Genomic DNA, 16604 nt, shown 5'->3' on the forward strand with positions numbered 1-16604 from the left:
AATGCCATCTTACAAAACTAGTGCCCACAAAATTTTAATCCAAGTAGTCCCGAAATACCGTTAAAATCTATATTTACCAATAAGCTATAACAACCTCCATCAAGTCATAATTTGAATTTAATAATTCTAATAATATACACTATACAATCTATACTCTAACCCAACTTTTAACCTAGAATTCTAGTCTAATTCACAAACCCGTTAAACTAATTGTTCAAGTTTGAAGTTTCTTTACCTTGGTGCTTGAAGGTATAAAGATTAACCAAATGTAGCAATTTCAAGGAAATAAAATTTGAATAAACTTAGAAAAAAAAGTCTAAAAATTACAAATCCATAAATTTAAAAATTCAAGGGTTCAAAATATATACCTTTTAGCCTTAAAAATGAAGATTTGAAGCCAAAAATCCAAGTGTTGTTGAAAGTGGAGTAAAAATAGAAAATAAATGAAAGGAAGAGAGATTTTTCTTTCTCTCTCCTAGGATTTAGATGTGCTGGAAATTGGGGTTAGAAGCTACAAGTTTGATGCCCAAGAAGTTAGGAGAAGGAAGGAGTAAGAAAAGAAAAGGAAAGAAAATAAAACAAGGAAAAGAAAATGAAAATCTTGATTTTTATGGTGGAGGAACAAAAATGGCGTTGGGAGGAGATGAAGGAGGAAGGTGATGCTTTGGACACAATGATCGGCCATGGGATAAGGATGGAGAGTCAAAAGGAAGCTTTGACCAAACTTTATGAAAAATTGTTGTTTTGCCTTCTAAGATTTTCACCTTTTTTAATTGTATCATCCTACAGTCTTTTAATTTCAATTTCTTTTCATTTTTCTTCCTTAACACTTGTACCAATAAAATATCAAATTTATGATTCAATGCGGTAACACCGTACTATTTAAATATTTACTTATCCGCGCTAGCTTTATTTAATAAAGATACGCGGGCTCCATTAACATCATTTTTCTCTAAAATTTTCTCGTCTTTCTTCTCCCCCACTTAGATTGGCCATATATTTCTCCCTTATGGAGAATTTCGACATCAAATAAAATATTAATATTTTAATATAATTTTATTAATAAAAATATTATTTTATTCTAAAATTTTCCACCAGCCTTCTGGAGCTCCAAAACATCTTACTTTGCCCCGATCACATCCGAATCACCTTTTATTTCGTAAATTCTTTTCCAAAAAAAATATTATTATTTCTTTGCATGCGAAATATTTTACCTCAAATTACTCTTTTCACCCGTCTCCATCCTTTCGCATTTAAATCAGCATCTATTGACCCTTTGTCTTGTTGATAAGGTTATATTGACTTCTATGCAAGGGTATTGGGTGTCACATAACGGGATTCACTGCCCACACAACTTTTATGTTTGATTCTAGTTCCTGCCATGTACTAGTAGCGTGTAAATTTTAATTCTTGGTCACCTTATATGACACATCTAATGATTTGTTATTGACTCTATAGGATGCCTATAATTGATAAATTCAAAGACATGGGGACTGTTGTTATGGAAAAGGTAGAATCTGGAAGTGTGCTTGAGGGTGATTCCTTATTGGTTATGCCAAACAAGGTGCTTGATCTTCACAATTTTTCCATTATATTCATGTGTATATGGTTTTTTATTTTTAATTTATGGGGTCTGGGGATTTTATGCATGGATTGTAGGCTCAGGTGAATGTTCTATCTCTGTATTTTGATGAAAATAAGGTTAGGTGTGCAGGACCTGGTGAAAACGTACGGGTTAGATTATCTGGGATTGAAGAAGACGACATATTATCGGGTTTCGTCTTGTCAAGTGTTGGTAAGTTTTTCTGAAGGGAGTTCTTCATTAACCTTTGCAATCCATTTTTCTAATTCTACTTGTTTGTCTTTTATATTTATAGTAAATTGTATTAGTTTTGCCTTATTTTTGGGGTGTTAGACTATTGAGATCATGTTGAAGATACTTTGACAGTCAAGTTGAAGATATTTTTTGACAACACAAATAGGAGGTGGACTTTTGAATATGAAAGACGTGACCAAGCATTGAGATGTCACAGCCGCAATTCTGTCAAAATATGTCTGCTGTTTTCTGTCATTTTGTACACAAAATCATGATGGTCACCATGGTTCCTAGTGATAATGGGTAATTAAGTTGTAACTAGATTTAGTTTAACTTAAGTGGGTTTTTATGTAATATAAATATGAATCAGCTATTAATGAAGTAGTAGTGAAGTTTGTCTTCGTTTTTCATATTCTTTCTCTTTCTTAAGAACTCCAACATGGTATCAGAGCTCTCAAAGAGTTCTTAAGGGACTTGCAAACCTTCTTCTAGCCAAAAAAAAAAAAAACCAACACAAGACTCCCTCCCTCTCAAACAAAAAAAAAAAAAACTCTCAGAGATCAAAACTGAATGGCCTCAACTAGTTACAATGCACCAGCACCTCCTGTCTTCTCAGGAGAAAATTATGCAATATGGTCGGTGAAAATGGAAGCTTACCTGCGAGCATTTGACTTGTGGGAAGTGGTGGAAGTTGGTGGAGATCCATCTGAACAAAGACAAAATCCCACCATAGCGCAGATGAAGCAGTACAGTGAGGAAGTTGCAAGGAGGTTTAAGGCCCTCTCTTGCATCCATTCGGCAGTGTCCGATATCATTTTTACACGTATTATCACGTGTAAGTCTGCTAAAGAAGCTTGGGATAAATTAAAAGAAGAGTTTCAAGGCAGTGTTCGAACCAGGCAAATCCAAGCTCTAAATCTCTGGAGAGAATTTGAGATACTGAGGATGAAAGAGGAAGAAGGCTTAAAGGATTATACTGATAAAGTTATTAAAGTGGTTAACCAGCTTAAGCTCTTAGGAGAAGATGTACCAGAAAAAAGGGTGGTCAACAAAATTCTGGTTAGCTTACCAGAAAAATTCGAAGCCAAGATTTCATCCTTAGAAGACTCTAAGGACCTCTCAAGCTTCACGGTTGTGGAGTTGGTAAATGCCCTACACGCATCAGAACAAAGAAGAGCAATCCGAGTGGTCACAGTGAGAGTGCTCTATTAGCTAGGCAGAAAAGAGAAGCTTCACTCAATCAAAAGAAAGCTGAACCAAACAAGAAAGAGAAAGACAAGAAGCAAGGTGATGGTTGGAGACAAAAAGGAAAATTTCTTGCATGTCAATACTGTAAAAAGAAAAATCATCTGGAAAAATATTGTTGGTTCAAACCCAATATTAAATGTCGAGCTTGCAATCAACTTGGACACATTGAAAAAGTCTGCAAAAACAAAGGCCAGACAAGTGAACAGATAGCTGCAGTAGCTGAACAAGCAGATCAGAAAGAGGAAGTGCTCTTTGTAGCCAACTGTAATCCAAAAGTGAGAAAGAAGGAGACGTGGCTATTAGATAGTGCATGCTCACGACATATGACATGTGACAAAAGTCTCTTTGTGATGTTCGATGACAGGCATAAATCTAATGTGGAAATAGGCAATGGGGAATATTTAAAAGCTGATGGTGTAGGCACTGTGGAGGTGGAAATTGCATCAGGTATGAAACAAATCAAAGATGTTTTATTTGTTTCTACTATAAACCAGAATCTTTTAAGTGTGGGACAATTGGTTGCTTGTGGTTATGCATTATTGTTTAAGGATTTGGCATGCAAAGTGCTTGAGCCCTCTGGTGAGGAGTTTTTGACGGTCAAAATGAAGAGTAATTGCTTTCCTGTTAATTGGAAAGAATTTAAACATCATGCTTATACCTGCAGTTCATCTGATACAATTTCATGGCACAAAAGGTTAGGTCATTTAAACTTTCATTCTTTGAAGCTTATGCATGATGAGTATTTGATTGAAAATATACCAGCTATTGGTTCTTTCAATTACATCTGTGATACTTGCCAATATGGTAAACAGTCAAAGAAACCGTTCCCTAAACAAGCTAAATGGAGAGCCACGCAGAAGCTGCAACTGGTACATACAGATATAGGAGGGCCAATGAGGACCGCATCATTGAGTGGGAACAAATTTTATCTCTTATTCATTGATGATTTTTCAAGATATTGTTGGGTTTATTTTTTGAAGCATAAAGCAGAGGCTCTTAACAGCTTTTTAAAATTCAAGGCTTTTGTTGAAAACCAGACAAGCTTGACTATCAAGATGCTTGGAAGCGATAATGGGAAAGAATATACTTCTCTTGAGTTTCAGAGATATCTCACTCAATTTGGGATTCAACAGCAACTCACGGTGCCTTACAATCCACAACAAAATGGGGTGTCAGAAAGAAAAAATAGGACCTTGATGGAAATGGCACGGTGTTTGTTATTTGAAAAGAAGTTGCCAAGGAGCTTTTGGGCTGAGGCTGTTAACACAGCCAACTATTTGCTAAATATTGCACCAACTAAAGTTCTTACAAAAGGGACTCCTCATGAAGTTTGGTATGGCACAAAACCATCAGTTGCACACTTGAAAATTTTTGGATGTATAGCCTATGCTCAAGTTCCAGAAGACAGAAGAGGGAAGCTTGATGAAAAATCGAGATTAGCAATTCATCTTGGTTTCAGCGATACCAGCAAAGGATACAGGCTCTATGATGTCTCAACAAAAAAAGTTTTTCTCAATCGTGATGTCTAGTTTGATGAAGGAAAAAGATGGAACTGGTCCAAGCTTGAAGTCGAGTCCTCAGAAAATTTGTCAATCTCCAATGACCAACTAGAGGCAGAGCATGATGAAAATAATGAAGATGTGGATGATGTTGCAGTGAGAGGAACTAGAAGTCTGGCTGATATCTATGGCAGATGTCATGTTGCCTTGATAGAGCCCACATCATTCAGTGAAGCTGTACAAGTTGATGGTTGGCAGAAAGCTATGGAGAATGAAGTAAATATGATCAAAAAGAACAATACATGGGATTTAGTTCCTCGATCAGCAAACCAAAAAGTCATTGGTGTTCGATGGGTTTATAGAACCAAATTGAATACTGATGGTTCTGTAAACAAGTTGAAAGCTCGGCTTGTTGTCAAAGGATATGCTCAGATACAGGGGATTGATTATTTAGAAACATTTTCCCCTGTTGCCAGACTCGACACAATTCGACTGCTCGTTGCACTTGCTGCCAAAGAAGGATGGAAGCTCTGGCACCTTGACGTTAAATCAGCTTTCCTCAATGGGTTACTTGAAGAGGACATATTCATTGAGCAACCAGAAGGGTTCATTGAACCAGGTATGGAAAACAGAGTATGCAAGTTGAAAAATGCATTATATGGGCTTAAACAAGCCCCACGTGCCTGGTATGCAAGAGTTGATAACTATCTCTGTAATAAGGGATTTCATAGAAGTGAGAGTGAGCCAACTCTCTATGTCTGTTGTTCTACTGCAGGTGAACAAGTCATTGTTTCAATTTATGTTGATGATATTCTTGTTACTGGTCCTAATACGGAGCTGTATTTGAAGTTCAAAAAGGAGATGATGAAAGAATTTGAGATGACGGATCTCGGCTTAATGACTTACTTCCTTGGACTTGAATTTGTCCAAGCCGAGAAGTTTATAATATTGCATCAACAAAAGTACGCAACTGAGCTTCTCAAAAAATTTAAGATGCAAAACTGCAAGGCCACTCCTACTCCTATTGCTGCAAATGTTAAGTTTTCTCTGTCCAACAATGAAGAGTTAGTAGATGCCACTCTTTACAAGAGATTAATAGGGAGTCTCTTGTATTTATCCTCTTCAAGACCTGACATCATGTTTAGCACAAGCTTGCTCTCCAGGTTTATGCACCAGCCAACAGTGACTCATCTATCTGCTGCAAAAAGGATCTTAAGATACATTAAGGGCAGCATTAATTTTGGCATCAGATTTGGTCGAGAACGAAGCCACCATCTTCAAGGATTCTCGGATAGTGATTGGGCTGGAAGTCTCGATGACTCTAAGAGTACCACTGGATTCGTTTTCTCCTTTGGCAGTGGTGTTTTCTCATGGGGCCTCCAAGAAGCAAGAGGTGGTGGCACAGTCATCGGCAGAAGCTGAGTATATCTCAGCTGCAGCTGCAACCAATCACAGCCTTTGGTTGAGAAAAATCTTGTCTGACTTGGGATTTTCTCAAAATGATCCCACTGTTCTTTGGATGGATAACCAATCAGCTATAGCTATGTCCAAAAACCCAGTGCAACATGGAAGAACAAAACACATTCGGGTGAAGTTTCATATGATACGTGATGCTGTCAAAGACAAAGAGATCGATGTGCAGTATTGCAGCTCTCAAGATCAAGTTGCAGATATCATGACTAAAGGGCTGCCAACAAACAGGTTTCAAACTCTAAGGTCACTGTTGGGAGTCTTCAAAAATGATCTCAAGGAGGTGTGTTAGACTATTGAGATCATGTTGAAGATACTTTGACAGTCAAGTTGAAGATATTTTTTGACAACACAAATAGGAGGTGGACTTTTGAATATGAAAGACGTAACCAAGCATTGAGATGTCACAGCCGCAATTCTGTCAAAATATGTCTGCTGTTTTCTGTCATTTTGTACACAAAATCATGATGGTCACCATGGTTCCTAGTGATAATGGGTAGTTAAGTTGTAACTAGATTTAGTTTAACTTAAGTGGGTTTTTATGTAATATAAATATGAATCAGCTATTAATGAAGTAGTAGTGAAGTTTGTCTTCGTTTTTCATATTCTTTCTCTTTTTTAAGAACTCCAACATGGGGTTTAATGTTTGTTTTTCCTGCATGCAGTAAAACCGATAGCTGCTGTCACTGAATTTACAGCCCAGCTGCAGATCCTTGAGTTGCTTGAAAATGTATGCATGAATGTCATTTTCAGTTATCCTTACTTAATAAAATCTATACATTTAAAGTATAATGTCCTTATTGTTTTCTGTCTTGTTGAATGTTGTTTAGGCTATTTTTACAGCTGGATATAAGGCTGTGTTGCATATTCATTCTGTTGTTGAAGAATGCGAGATAGTTGAGCTACTACAGGAGATTGATCCAAAGACAAAGAAACCCATGAAAAAGAAAGTTCTTTTTGTGAAGAATGGTGCTGTTGTTGTGTGTCGCATTCAGGTTCGGACTCTTACTTTCTTTTAAATAAACCAAATAGGGGGTATATGCTTTTTTGTCCAGTTCAATGCACTAAGTTAAACATGTTTAGTAACTTTCAGGAAGATATAATTTTTTAGGGTAGGATCTACAAAATTGGCAGCATTGTTGTGTACAGTTTGAAATCAAACTGAATAAATTGCTAGATTGACCAAAGTGAGAAAACAGTTGGAAAGCACTTGTTGGTGAGTTGTTTTGTCACAGGAGTAGAAGTGGAAATAGTGGGATAGCACTAAAAACTAATGATAAACCACTAAAACCTCCCTTTCTGGGGCTCCACATATGGGAAAAATTCTCTGATAAATTAGAAACAGGTAGCTGGTGCTATGTTTCTGAGTTGGTTGAACATGTATTTGTAACGTGGTTGTCTTCTCTCCGATGCGAGCACATGTGCCTGCACATTCTGTTTTCACTGTATGTTGTCTGTGTAGTGGATAGGAGGCCGGAAAGCCCAATCTGTATGTTACATATGTCAATTAATTATTAACTGAAGTAAAAGATGTTTCAGAATGGAAGACAATGGCTGAATTAGTCTCCGTTTTTTTCGGGGTTGATAAATACTGTGTTCTTTTGCTTCTCAGGTGAACAACTTGATTTGCATTGAGAAGTTCTCAGATTTTTCATAACTTGGGAGATTCACTCTTCGTACTGAAGGTAATGGAGACCAGCTCTCTTCATTGCCAATAAATTATTGTTCTTAGTGGCTGTGGCTCACATGAATTGTCATGTCTGCAGAAAACCCGTTGCAGTTGGCAAAGTCACCGATCTTTTCTTCAAGTTAAAGCTTTAGCACCAGATATTGCACACCAAAGTTTCCTTCTTCCTACTATGTTACATGTTAAGGTATGAATCACTTTGTTACATGTTCTACTAGATTTGAATTACTAAAAAACTCAACATCAATAAACTCAAGAACTTTTTGTTATTCACCATGTCATATCGACGATGATATGACAAGATAGAAAGAGATAGACAAAGAGTGAATTTTGTGATATAAACCAATAAACTGAAAAATATGTTGTTACATTCCATGTCATGCTTTTTTATTTGTAAATTGACGATGATATGGTAAGAGATAAATAGAGAGATGGTGATGGTGGTAAAAGTAGAGAGTTTTGGATGGCGGGAGAGCAAAATGAGGAGCTCAGCAGAATGGGAAACACAATAGAAAAATGGTGGGAGAGAAAATTTAAGAGCATTTAATTTGTCTGAAATGGTTTTAAAAGTATTTTTGTTATCTCATGGTTAAAATTGAGTAAAAATAGTTAACTTTATATTGAAAACTATTTCGAAAATGAGTTTGTAAAGGTGACAATTTCTCACAATTTCTTCAATATTAAATTACATGAGAATTGAATGAGAAGTTAGGAAACTTCAACTTTAAAAGTGAGATTGCTTGTTCATTAGGGTATTGAGATGGACCACGATAACAACTCCTTCAGCTTCAGCCACTTAAAAAAAATTATTAATAAAATATATTTTTTATAGAAACCTAAGTTATAGGAGAATAGGATGTGTCCTATCAGAATTAATACGGTTAACTCATGAATTTATCATGTATGAGGGTGGAGGTGTATCTAATTATAACGTTTCAACGAGCCACAAATATTTATATCATGCAGAACATCTTCTCTCCAGGTAGAAACTAAGACAAGTTTCTCTCTTCTTATATCATTCCCACTTGAGAGAGAGAGGCAAAAGCAAAGCTTAGAAATGGAAGAATCATTTCCCATGACTGGTGGAGATGGCCCCTACAGTTATGCAAAGAATTCCAAACTTCAGGTACTTCTTTGTTTGCCCTATATATCCTTATTTGTTGTAAATCCTTACTTGGCCACCTCTTATAAGTTTTACAAATTAACTTTTCATTTGATCCTTAACTACTTTATTTATTTTTCTATATATAAATTTTTTGAGCACATTTCTAATTGCCCATTACATAAATATACACTATGAAAAATTCAATAAGCAATTTTTATTAGTTTTAATTTTGGAAATGGTGGAAATGAAATCTTAATTTCTTTTGGTTTTTGTCATGCTTGTTCTTTACTTTGGCTATATAGAACAAAATTAAATATTATAAAACACTAATTTCTATGCAAATAAGTTTTAATTCAATTTATTTATTTTAAAAATATAAGCATAAAAGTGAAATGAAGATAATAAATTTTAATATAAAATATACCAAAATATTTTTTTATTTAATAAAAAATTTAAAAATTTTAGTATAAAATATAAATTTTCTTTTTTAAATTCCATGAAAGTGAAATAGAAATAATAAAAATAGGACAAAAAGAGTATTATCATCAGTTTTGAAACTTGTATTCTTTTAAATATGTATATATGTGTTCAGTGAATGTTCTCTATTGTGCAACTCCTTTGATATACATTATTATAAGATAATCTCTTCTCATATCTAGTAGATCTCCTCTTAATTTGTAATATCTGAATTCAAAATTTTTAAGTTGAAATTTTTTTTTATTAAAATGTCTTTCGAGAGGCTAAACATGTGATACGATATTGTCAAAATGGATTATTTTGGGAACCTAGCTAACCCGTTTCAATTTTTTTTTTCTTTTCATGTTCTTCTTAAATTTAGAAAGAAGCAGCAGTTAAGGCAAAATCAGTAATAGTTGAAGCAATTATTGAAAAGCTTGAAGTAGAGGATACAACTTCCATTGCAAGCACATTTCGAATTGCCGATTTAGGCTGTTCAACGGGACCTAACACATTCTTTTCTGTGAATACAATTATAGAAGCTGTAACCCACAAGTACAAAACCAAAGGGCATACTAGCCTGCCTGACTTCCAGGTACACTTCAATGATCATGTTTCCAATGATTTCAACATGCTCTTTAACAGTCTTCCTCCAGGCCGTCAGTACTTTGTATCGGGAGTTCCTGGTTCCTTTCATAGCAGATTGTTTCCAAAAGCAAGTCTCCATTTTGTCTGCTCTGCCTATGCTCTTCAATGGCTTTCAAGGGTACCGCAGGAGTTAAGTGACATCAATTCACCTGCATATAATCGTGGGAGGATTTTTTATTCAAATGCACCAAACGAAGTTGGCAAGGCTTATACAGCTCAGTATGCAATGGACATGGAGCGTTTCTTAGCTGCTCGATCAAAAGAGATAGTCCCTGGAGGATTAATGGCCCTTCTGATTCCAGGACGCCCAGATGGGACACTTCCAGCAGAATCATCAATTGGCCCCATCTTCCAGACCTTGGAATCTTGCCTCGTGGATATGGCAAATGAGGTAATTAGAACAAGCACAATATTGAAACATCATGAAGATAGATCAAATTTTCATTCTGCAACTGCATGAGAAATGCTATAAAGCAAAAAAAAAAAACAAAAAAATATATATATATATATATATTAAAAGATAAAAAGCAGTATCTTAATAGATATTAAAAGAACCAATAATTAAAATATGTACATCCATTATAACATAATTGGTCTAAAGAGAAGTAAAATCATTCATTTTGTTATTTATAAAAATTAAATATTTTATATACAATCTTTCAAAAATATTATTTGTTTTGTTTTCAATTTTTTTTTTAATTTTTCTTCTAGATTACAAAAAAGTCCATAGCAAAAACGCCAACCCAACTTCTAGTACTTTCTAGAATAGGCAAATATTTACACTTTTTTACAGTTGAGTTAGAGCAATACATTTTCGTCATGCGCTATTAAAAATGCTTTTAGCAACATTTTTTGTGTACTTTTATTAATATTTTTTATAAATTTATGACTATACTAAGCAAATTTCTAACAGTATTATGAATAATAAATATAGTTATAGACATCATATAAACTAGTAAACGCTACATTTTTATTATTATTGTTGAATATGAGAAAAATACAGTAAAAAATTTATATAATTACACTTTTTTAAAGTTTTCGTTACATAAAAAAGATATGTTAGTTCAAAGAAATGTAATTAAAGTATAAATTTAGTGTAGTAACTCAAAAAATGGTTGTCCTATGCAGGGAATAATTAATAAAGCTAAAATCGATTTATTCAACTTGCCTATGTACTGCCCATCCCCTGAAGAGCTAAGACAACTCATACAGAAAAATGGGAGTTTTAGCATAGCGAGATTGGAAAGCAACACAGGTGCAGGCCGCAAACAGTTGTGTGGAGCAGGTGAGTGTAGATCTGGGTTAGAGAACATCATCGTAGGACACTTTGGGAGTGATATAGTAGAAGAATTATTTGAGCGATACACCAAGAAAATTGCAGAACTCCCTCCCCTTGGCACTGGTGAAACAAGTGGAATTGGATTATGCATCATCCTCAAACGCAACCACTGATGAGAAATCTGCTCTCTGCTTGCTTCATCTATTTCACTTCTATGCATGATTGATTTAATTCAAGCTGCTCCTTTGGGCCATATTCATACATCCTTTGCCTTGTTGTTTTTTTTCCTCGTTTCTGGATTTTCTTCTGTTGCAACTTTGCTAAGACAAGCACACAATATTAGAGATGTACTGTTCTTCTGTGATGTATAATATAGGCTTGTTTTGCTTATACTTTTCTGCAATTTACTTGTTATTCATTTGCTATTTACTTTTTTAACAAATAATTAGATTAATAGTCATATAAATATGGGTAAAGAATTTTTTTTAACATATGATCTTGAGCTTATATAATGAGAGAGAATTCTCTCCTGTATAACTTATTACTCTTACTGCTTTCTTCTCAGGTTTCATTTCATGTTCTTAATCTTTAAGATATCTCGAACCACATAGAGAGCTATAAGTGTTAAATCTCAGGTTTATCTTTCAAGCACATTTTCAGAGAGGTTAATTTTATTGCAAATGAATTTGAAAAAGTAGGAATTTTCTGAATCTATCAGAATTATTAATTTGTTTCCAATTTAAGTTTAAGTTATATCTGTAAGATTTAAGCAATAATACCACTGTTCCTAGACAAATGAAACATATCTGAAACCACATGGAGAGCTATAATTGCTACATCTCAAGTCTATCTTTGAAGCACATTCTTAGAGAGATTAATTTTAATGCAATTGGATTCACATAAGTAGAAATTTCTTGAATTAGAAATTTTTACGATATTTTATAATTGATAGATTATGGCATTTTTTTTCGTGTTTTCTCTTGTTTCATTCATTGTTATTAGTTTTTGTGATGCTTTACGCCAATGGCCATTACTTGATTCATGAGATTTAATGTTAAACTGTTGATTTCATGTAGCATGCTAATTTGATGGATACACCATGCCTTTAGATAAATTATACATAACATTCAATTTATGATTACACTATTTTTGATCTATCATGTTTTGCAAATGCATAAAATTAAGACAATGTTCTTTTAAATTTGATTGAGACACTCAGGGGTAAAGCTTGTCACCACACCAGTTTAGTGTGATCTTTGTACATAAAGTAATGATTATTGATTATTGCTATTTGATTATAAAAGGGAGACCTGAAGCCCCAACTTATATTTGGTGGCGTGGGTAGTTTCCACAAATAGTTAGAGAGCGACTTGAAGCCCTGATTGATATTTGGTGGCATGGCAATTCCCACAAGTAGGTATAAAGAGACCTGATGTCCTGATTTATATTTGGTGGTGGATGTAGTTCCCACAAGTAGGGTATGATAGAGAGAGTAAGTTTAAAGACTATACTAAACTTACCCGAGGTTAATGCTCATTTATGGATTTTATTAAACACGGCATGGCATTAATTCTTGAAATCTGTTTTTACTTGGCAAGTGAGATTTACGTATTCATTGGTGACTGGTTATTCTTCATTTTTGTTTGAAATTACTCATTTTACACTTGCCATTAGATTTACTATTAAAAGGATACTGAAGTTGAAAGATTTTCCAACATGTTAATTATAACCATTTTCATATGTGTTTTCTTATTATTTATTATTTTTAAAACTTGCAAGGCATAAAATCTCTCAATTTAATGGATTATGTTTTCATTGCTTACTCTTGAATTTATAAATATTCCACCATTATATTTGTTTTCCCTCCCTGTCTGCTCATTGAGCCAACAATCATTGAGTCTGTGAGACTCACCCACATACGTTATTGTGTAGATAAATAAATAGTTAGGGTCATCAGTGGCAAGGATACTTTCTGCAGTTGTATAGGTAAACGACATCTTTTAGCTTTCCTTGGCATCACTTCGCTATCTAGTCGTTGAGTCATTTTTCATTTATAAAAAATAGTGTATTTGAACTATTATTGGCTGAAGCCTTTGGTTATCGTAAATTAAAATTGGAGTTCTATTATTTAAAACACATTGTGCGAATACTTGGTATTTTTCTGTTATGAAATCTGATGCGTGGTAAAAATTTATATTGTTATAATTGGTGAATATTATTGATGATAAATCGTATTGATGTTTAACAAAATTATGTGGAGTAAGAAAGGTGATACAAATTATAGGAAAATATTGGTAAGATAAAATATTTAGAAGGCTTGTCAAGTCATGTGAGCTAGCCTACATGACTTGTGTGTTGGTAATGGTTGTAGGAGAGAGTTTTTACAGTTTTGGTATCAGAGCTTTAGATTTAGAAGATTTTTAAGAATTCTCAAGTCTATCAGTGGAGTGTTAAAAATAATGTAAAGTCTTATCCATGGCTTGTGATTGCATAACGAATTATGGATACAAGGTTGCCCAAACTCCCAAGACTTAGTAACCACCCATATTCTGTAAAGTAATGTGAAATTATTGGCGATGATCTTGTCCGGGAAAGGATGCCACCCAAAACAAGAGCCGCCGTTGGAAAGATTTTTGAGCAGGATGCTTTCATGAAAAGTTGATGTAAAGGCGTACTCCTACAACTATAGGTCGAGGATGATGAAGGGACTACTGATTCCACTATAGAATGTTCACCCCGATATAATAATTTTTCAGTCGGAGACAAGGGATTGGGAAGTTGGATTGATCGATAAGGACGAACGATGAAATATTAATTAAGTTAATGATGGGTCCTTGAATAGAAGATTTACCTAGATTAAGTAACCACGAAGATGAACATTGTAATGGATAATGTGAATGGTTGGAGGATTATAAATAGTCTAAGTACAAGGAAGGTAGATGAGGATATGGTGCGATATCAATGTGGAGGAGAGTTATACAACATGTAATGAAAATGCAAATTATTAATGAATTAGTATGAACAGAAGTGGTGGAATATCTTGAGGAATTTTTCTGGTGTTATGTAAATAGGCACATAACTAGAAGTGAAGTTGAGAAATTTTTGAGGATGTGATATTAAGTTAAACTGTTATAATCAATGTGCTAAAGTAAGCACTAGGTTGATTAGTGTTGAGTCCTAAGGTGAGATTGTATTTTGATGTCACAACCGTGAAGGTTGGCGTTGTAGCGCGCTATTAGAACACGAACTATTAGCAGATTGTCACAACGTCAAACGAGATAGTGCCTTCAAAATCTAAAGGTAATTCCTAATTTAGGGAGATGTTTGTCAGTTAAATTTCTACAACGCAAGTATACGTATCGAATAGATAGTACATAAGCAAGCAGAGTATCGATCTCATAGAGAATTGATCTAAAATTTTACTAAATACTAAAATTAGAACAATTTAGTTTTATTCAAATAATTAAAATTGAATTCTTATTTTACTAAAAATTACTCAACTAAAACTAATTTAATTAAAAATGAAAGCAACAAAATAATTGGGTAAAAAGCAAATCAAACAAGCTTAGGATTACAATATCCCTCACACTTCATCTAAATCTTATCTCTCTTTCTTAACTTATTTCAATGAGTTCAATTGCTAACCTAGAGTCCTCAATTATTTATAAGGGTCTCCCGACTCATCTTATAAAAATGTTATTTTAACCAAAACACTATATCCTTATGTGAATTGAAATTAAAACAAACTTATTAAGTTCAGGCTCTAATCTGGCTACATATGGCCTATAGGTATATCTCGATTCTATATACAAATCAATTAATATGATCATATGCTATCCCAATTTTAGTCTACACTAAACTCCTTTTCCCAAGTTTGTTTAGGTTCCTAAATTAATTTAATTGATGATTGAGCAATTAAAAGCATTAAGAACAAATTGGAATAAATAATTCAAATTCCATTAAAGATAAGTAAGAAAGAGGTTAAAAATTTAGATTACATGTGAGTTCAATTGCAATCTTAGAAAAATAAATTTAGCTCATACTATATAATAAAAACTTCATCTAAAGAAAATTAGGCATTAATCTAAGTCAAAGAAAATAAGAAAAACATAAAAGTAAAGAGAGAAAACTAATAGTTGGAGCTTTGTGATCTTGATTCTCGCTCCAATTCTCTTCTTTTCTTGCTTTGTTCTTGGCTCCAAATCGCCAAAATAGTTTTTTGTTCCCTCTCCCCTTAAACCTCTGAAAAAGGCCTTTTAAATAGGCTCAAAGTAACCTAATTTCCAAAATCTTGTCAAATTTCTATTTTTGGAAAATAGCCTAGTGCCGCGGCCTTGCATTCTTGGCCCCCTGGCATTGGATTCTTGCTATAGTAGTGTTGCAGCACTCTTTTTCTAGCACTGCAGCTTTGGGCTTTCAGAAAATGTGTTGTGTGCTTCCTTTCACCAGTGCTGCAGCCTTGCTCTCCCAACGTGGTGGTAGTCTATCAATTTTGAACATGATTTTCACCCTAATTTGTTTTGAACTGGGCAAAGTGGTGAACATGAAAGTTTTATCCCTATCTTTTGACTTTTCAATGGCTCAAGAATCATGTCAATTGAACTCCTGGATTGAAAGATATGCTCCAAATACCGCATCATGTTCAATCCATGCATACTACTACAATGCTCCGAATTAGACAAATATTTTGACCATGATCCAATCAGAACTGGGTGAAGTAGTAAGCATAAAAGTTGTATCCCTTCCTATTATAGTTCTAGTGGTCCAAGAATAACTTCATTTAGAGTTTTTTAGAGAGAGATATGGTCAAAATACCAAAACAAATACGAATGAAGCCATCACCATACTTGCACATATTTTCATCAAATTTTCTACAAAAGCAATAAGAGAAATTAGCAATAACTACTTTTAAAGTAATTTAAAACAAAATAACATAAAATTTAACTAAAATAACTTAAAATAACTACTCAACATATAATCAAACTTAAACTAGAAAAACACTTAAAATGCTAAAATTTAAACCTAAAATCTCAAAAGTCTAGCTACTTAAGCCAACAAAATGTGTCAAAATAACTTTGTATAACAAAGTTATCAATGCTTGAATACCTTGGATAGATTTAATTCTAGATTGGCAATTGAAAGAGGAAGTCTTTTGAGAATAAAAGAGATATTATGCTGCTTAGTGTGGTATCAGATGACATAAAGTGGGAAGTTGAGGTTTAAATAGTAGAATTAACATTGAAAAGTATTTTAGTGGAATTCTGATTCTAATTTTATAATCACAAGCATTAGCATTATAATCGTTAAAGGAAAATTGTCACGACTCGGAACCTCCCACGGGCTCATGACAACCGCCGCGACGTCTCGATTTACACTCATTACCCGGAATGCCAATC

The 16604-nt window shown here is 34.0% G+C and overlaps 2 protein-coding genes across 2 annotated transcripts; both read left to right on the top strand.

Annotated features, from left to right (window-relative positions):
- LOC18604271 (probable S-adenosylmethionine-dependent methyltransferase At5g38100) lies at window positions 1725–11598 on the top strand. The gene is made up of 8 exons (XM_018116748.1): window positions 1725–1795; window positions 6699–6763; window positions 6864–7028; window positions 7646–7718; window positions 7800–7907; window positions 8703–8846; window positions 9664–10320; window positions 11058–11598. Exons 5-8 carry the CDS (start codon window positions 7893–7895, stop codon window positions 11379–11381), a joined length of 1140 nt encoding a protein of 379 aa, XP_017972237.1. The 5' UTR covers window positions 1725–1795; window positions 6699–6763; window positions 6864–7028; window positions 7646–7718; window positions 7800–7892; the 3' UTR covers window positions 11382–11598.
- Window positions 2387–3028, top strand: LOC108661117. Its single transcript, XM_018117002.1, has one exon. The coding sequence runs from the start codon at window positions 2387–2389 to the stop codon at window positions 3026–3028; it is 642 nt and encodes a 213-aa protein (XP_017972491.1).

This window comes from Theobroma cacao, chromosome 3 (genome assembly GCF_000208745.1).
Source record: "Theobroma cacao cultivar B97-61/B2 chromosome 3, Criollo_cocoa_genome_V2, whole genome shotgun sequence".
Taxonomy (NCBI): domain Eukaryota; kingdom Viridiplantae; phylum Streptophyta; class Magnoliopsida; order Malvales; family Malvaceae; genus Theobroma; species Theobroma cacao.

Excerpts from the sequence above, each read along its gene's own strand:
- LOC108661117 (XM_018117002.1), top strand. The coding sequence starts at position 2,387 with ATGGCCTCAACTAGTTACAATGCACCAGCACCTCCTGTCTTCTCAGGA.
- LOC18604271 (XM_018116748.1), top strand. Across the intron at positions 8,847-9,663 it reads CAAAGAATTCCAAACTTCAG|AAAGAAGCAGCAGTTAAGGC; the intron begins GTACTTCTTTGT and ends TCTTAAATTTAG. Across the intron at positions 10,321-11,057 it reads TCGTGGATATGGCAAATGAG|GGAATAATTAATAAAGCTAA; the intron begins GTAATTAGAACA and ends TGTCCTATGCAG.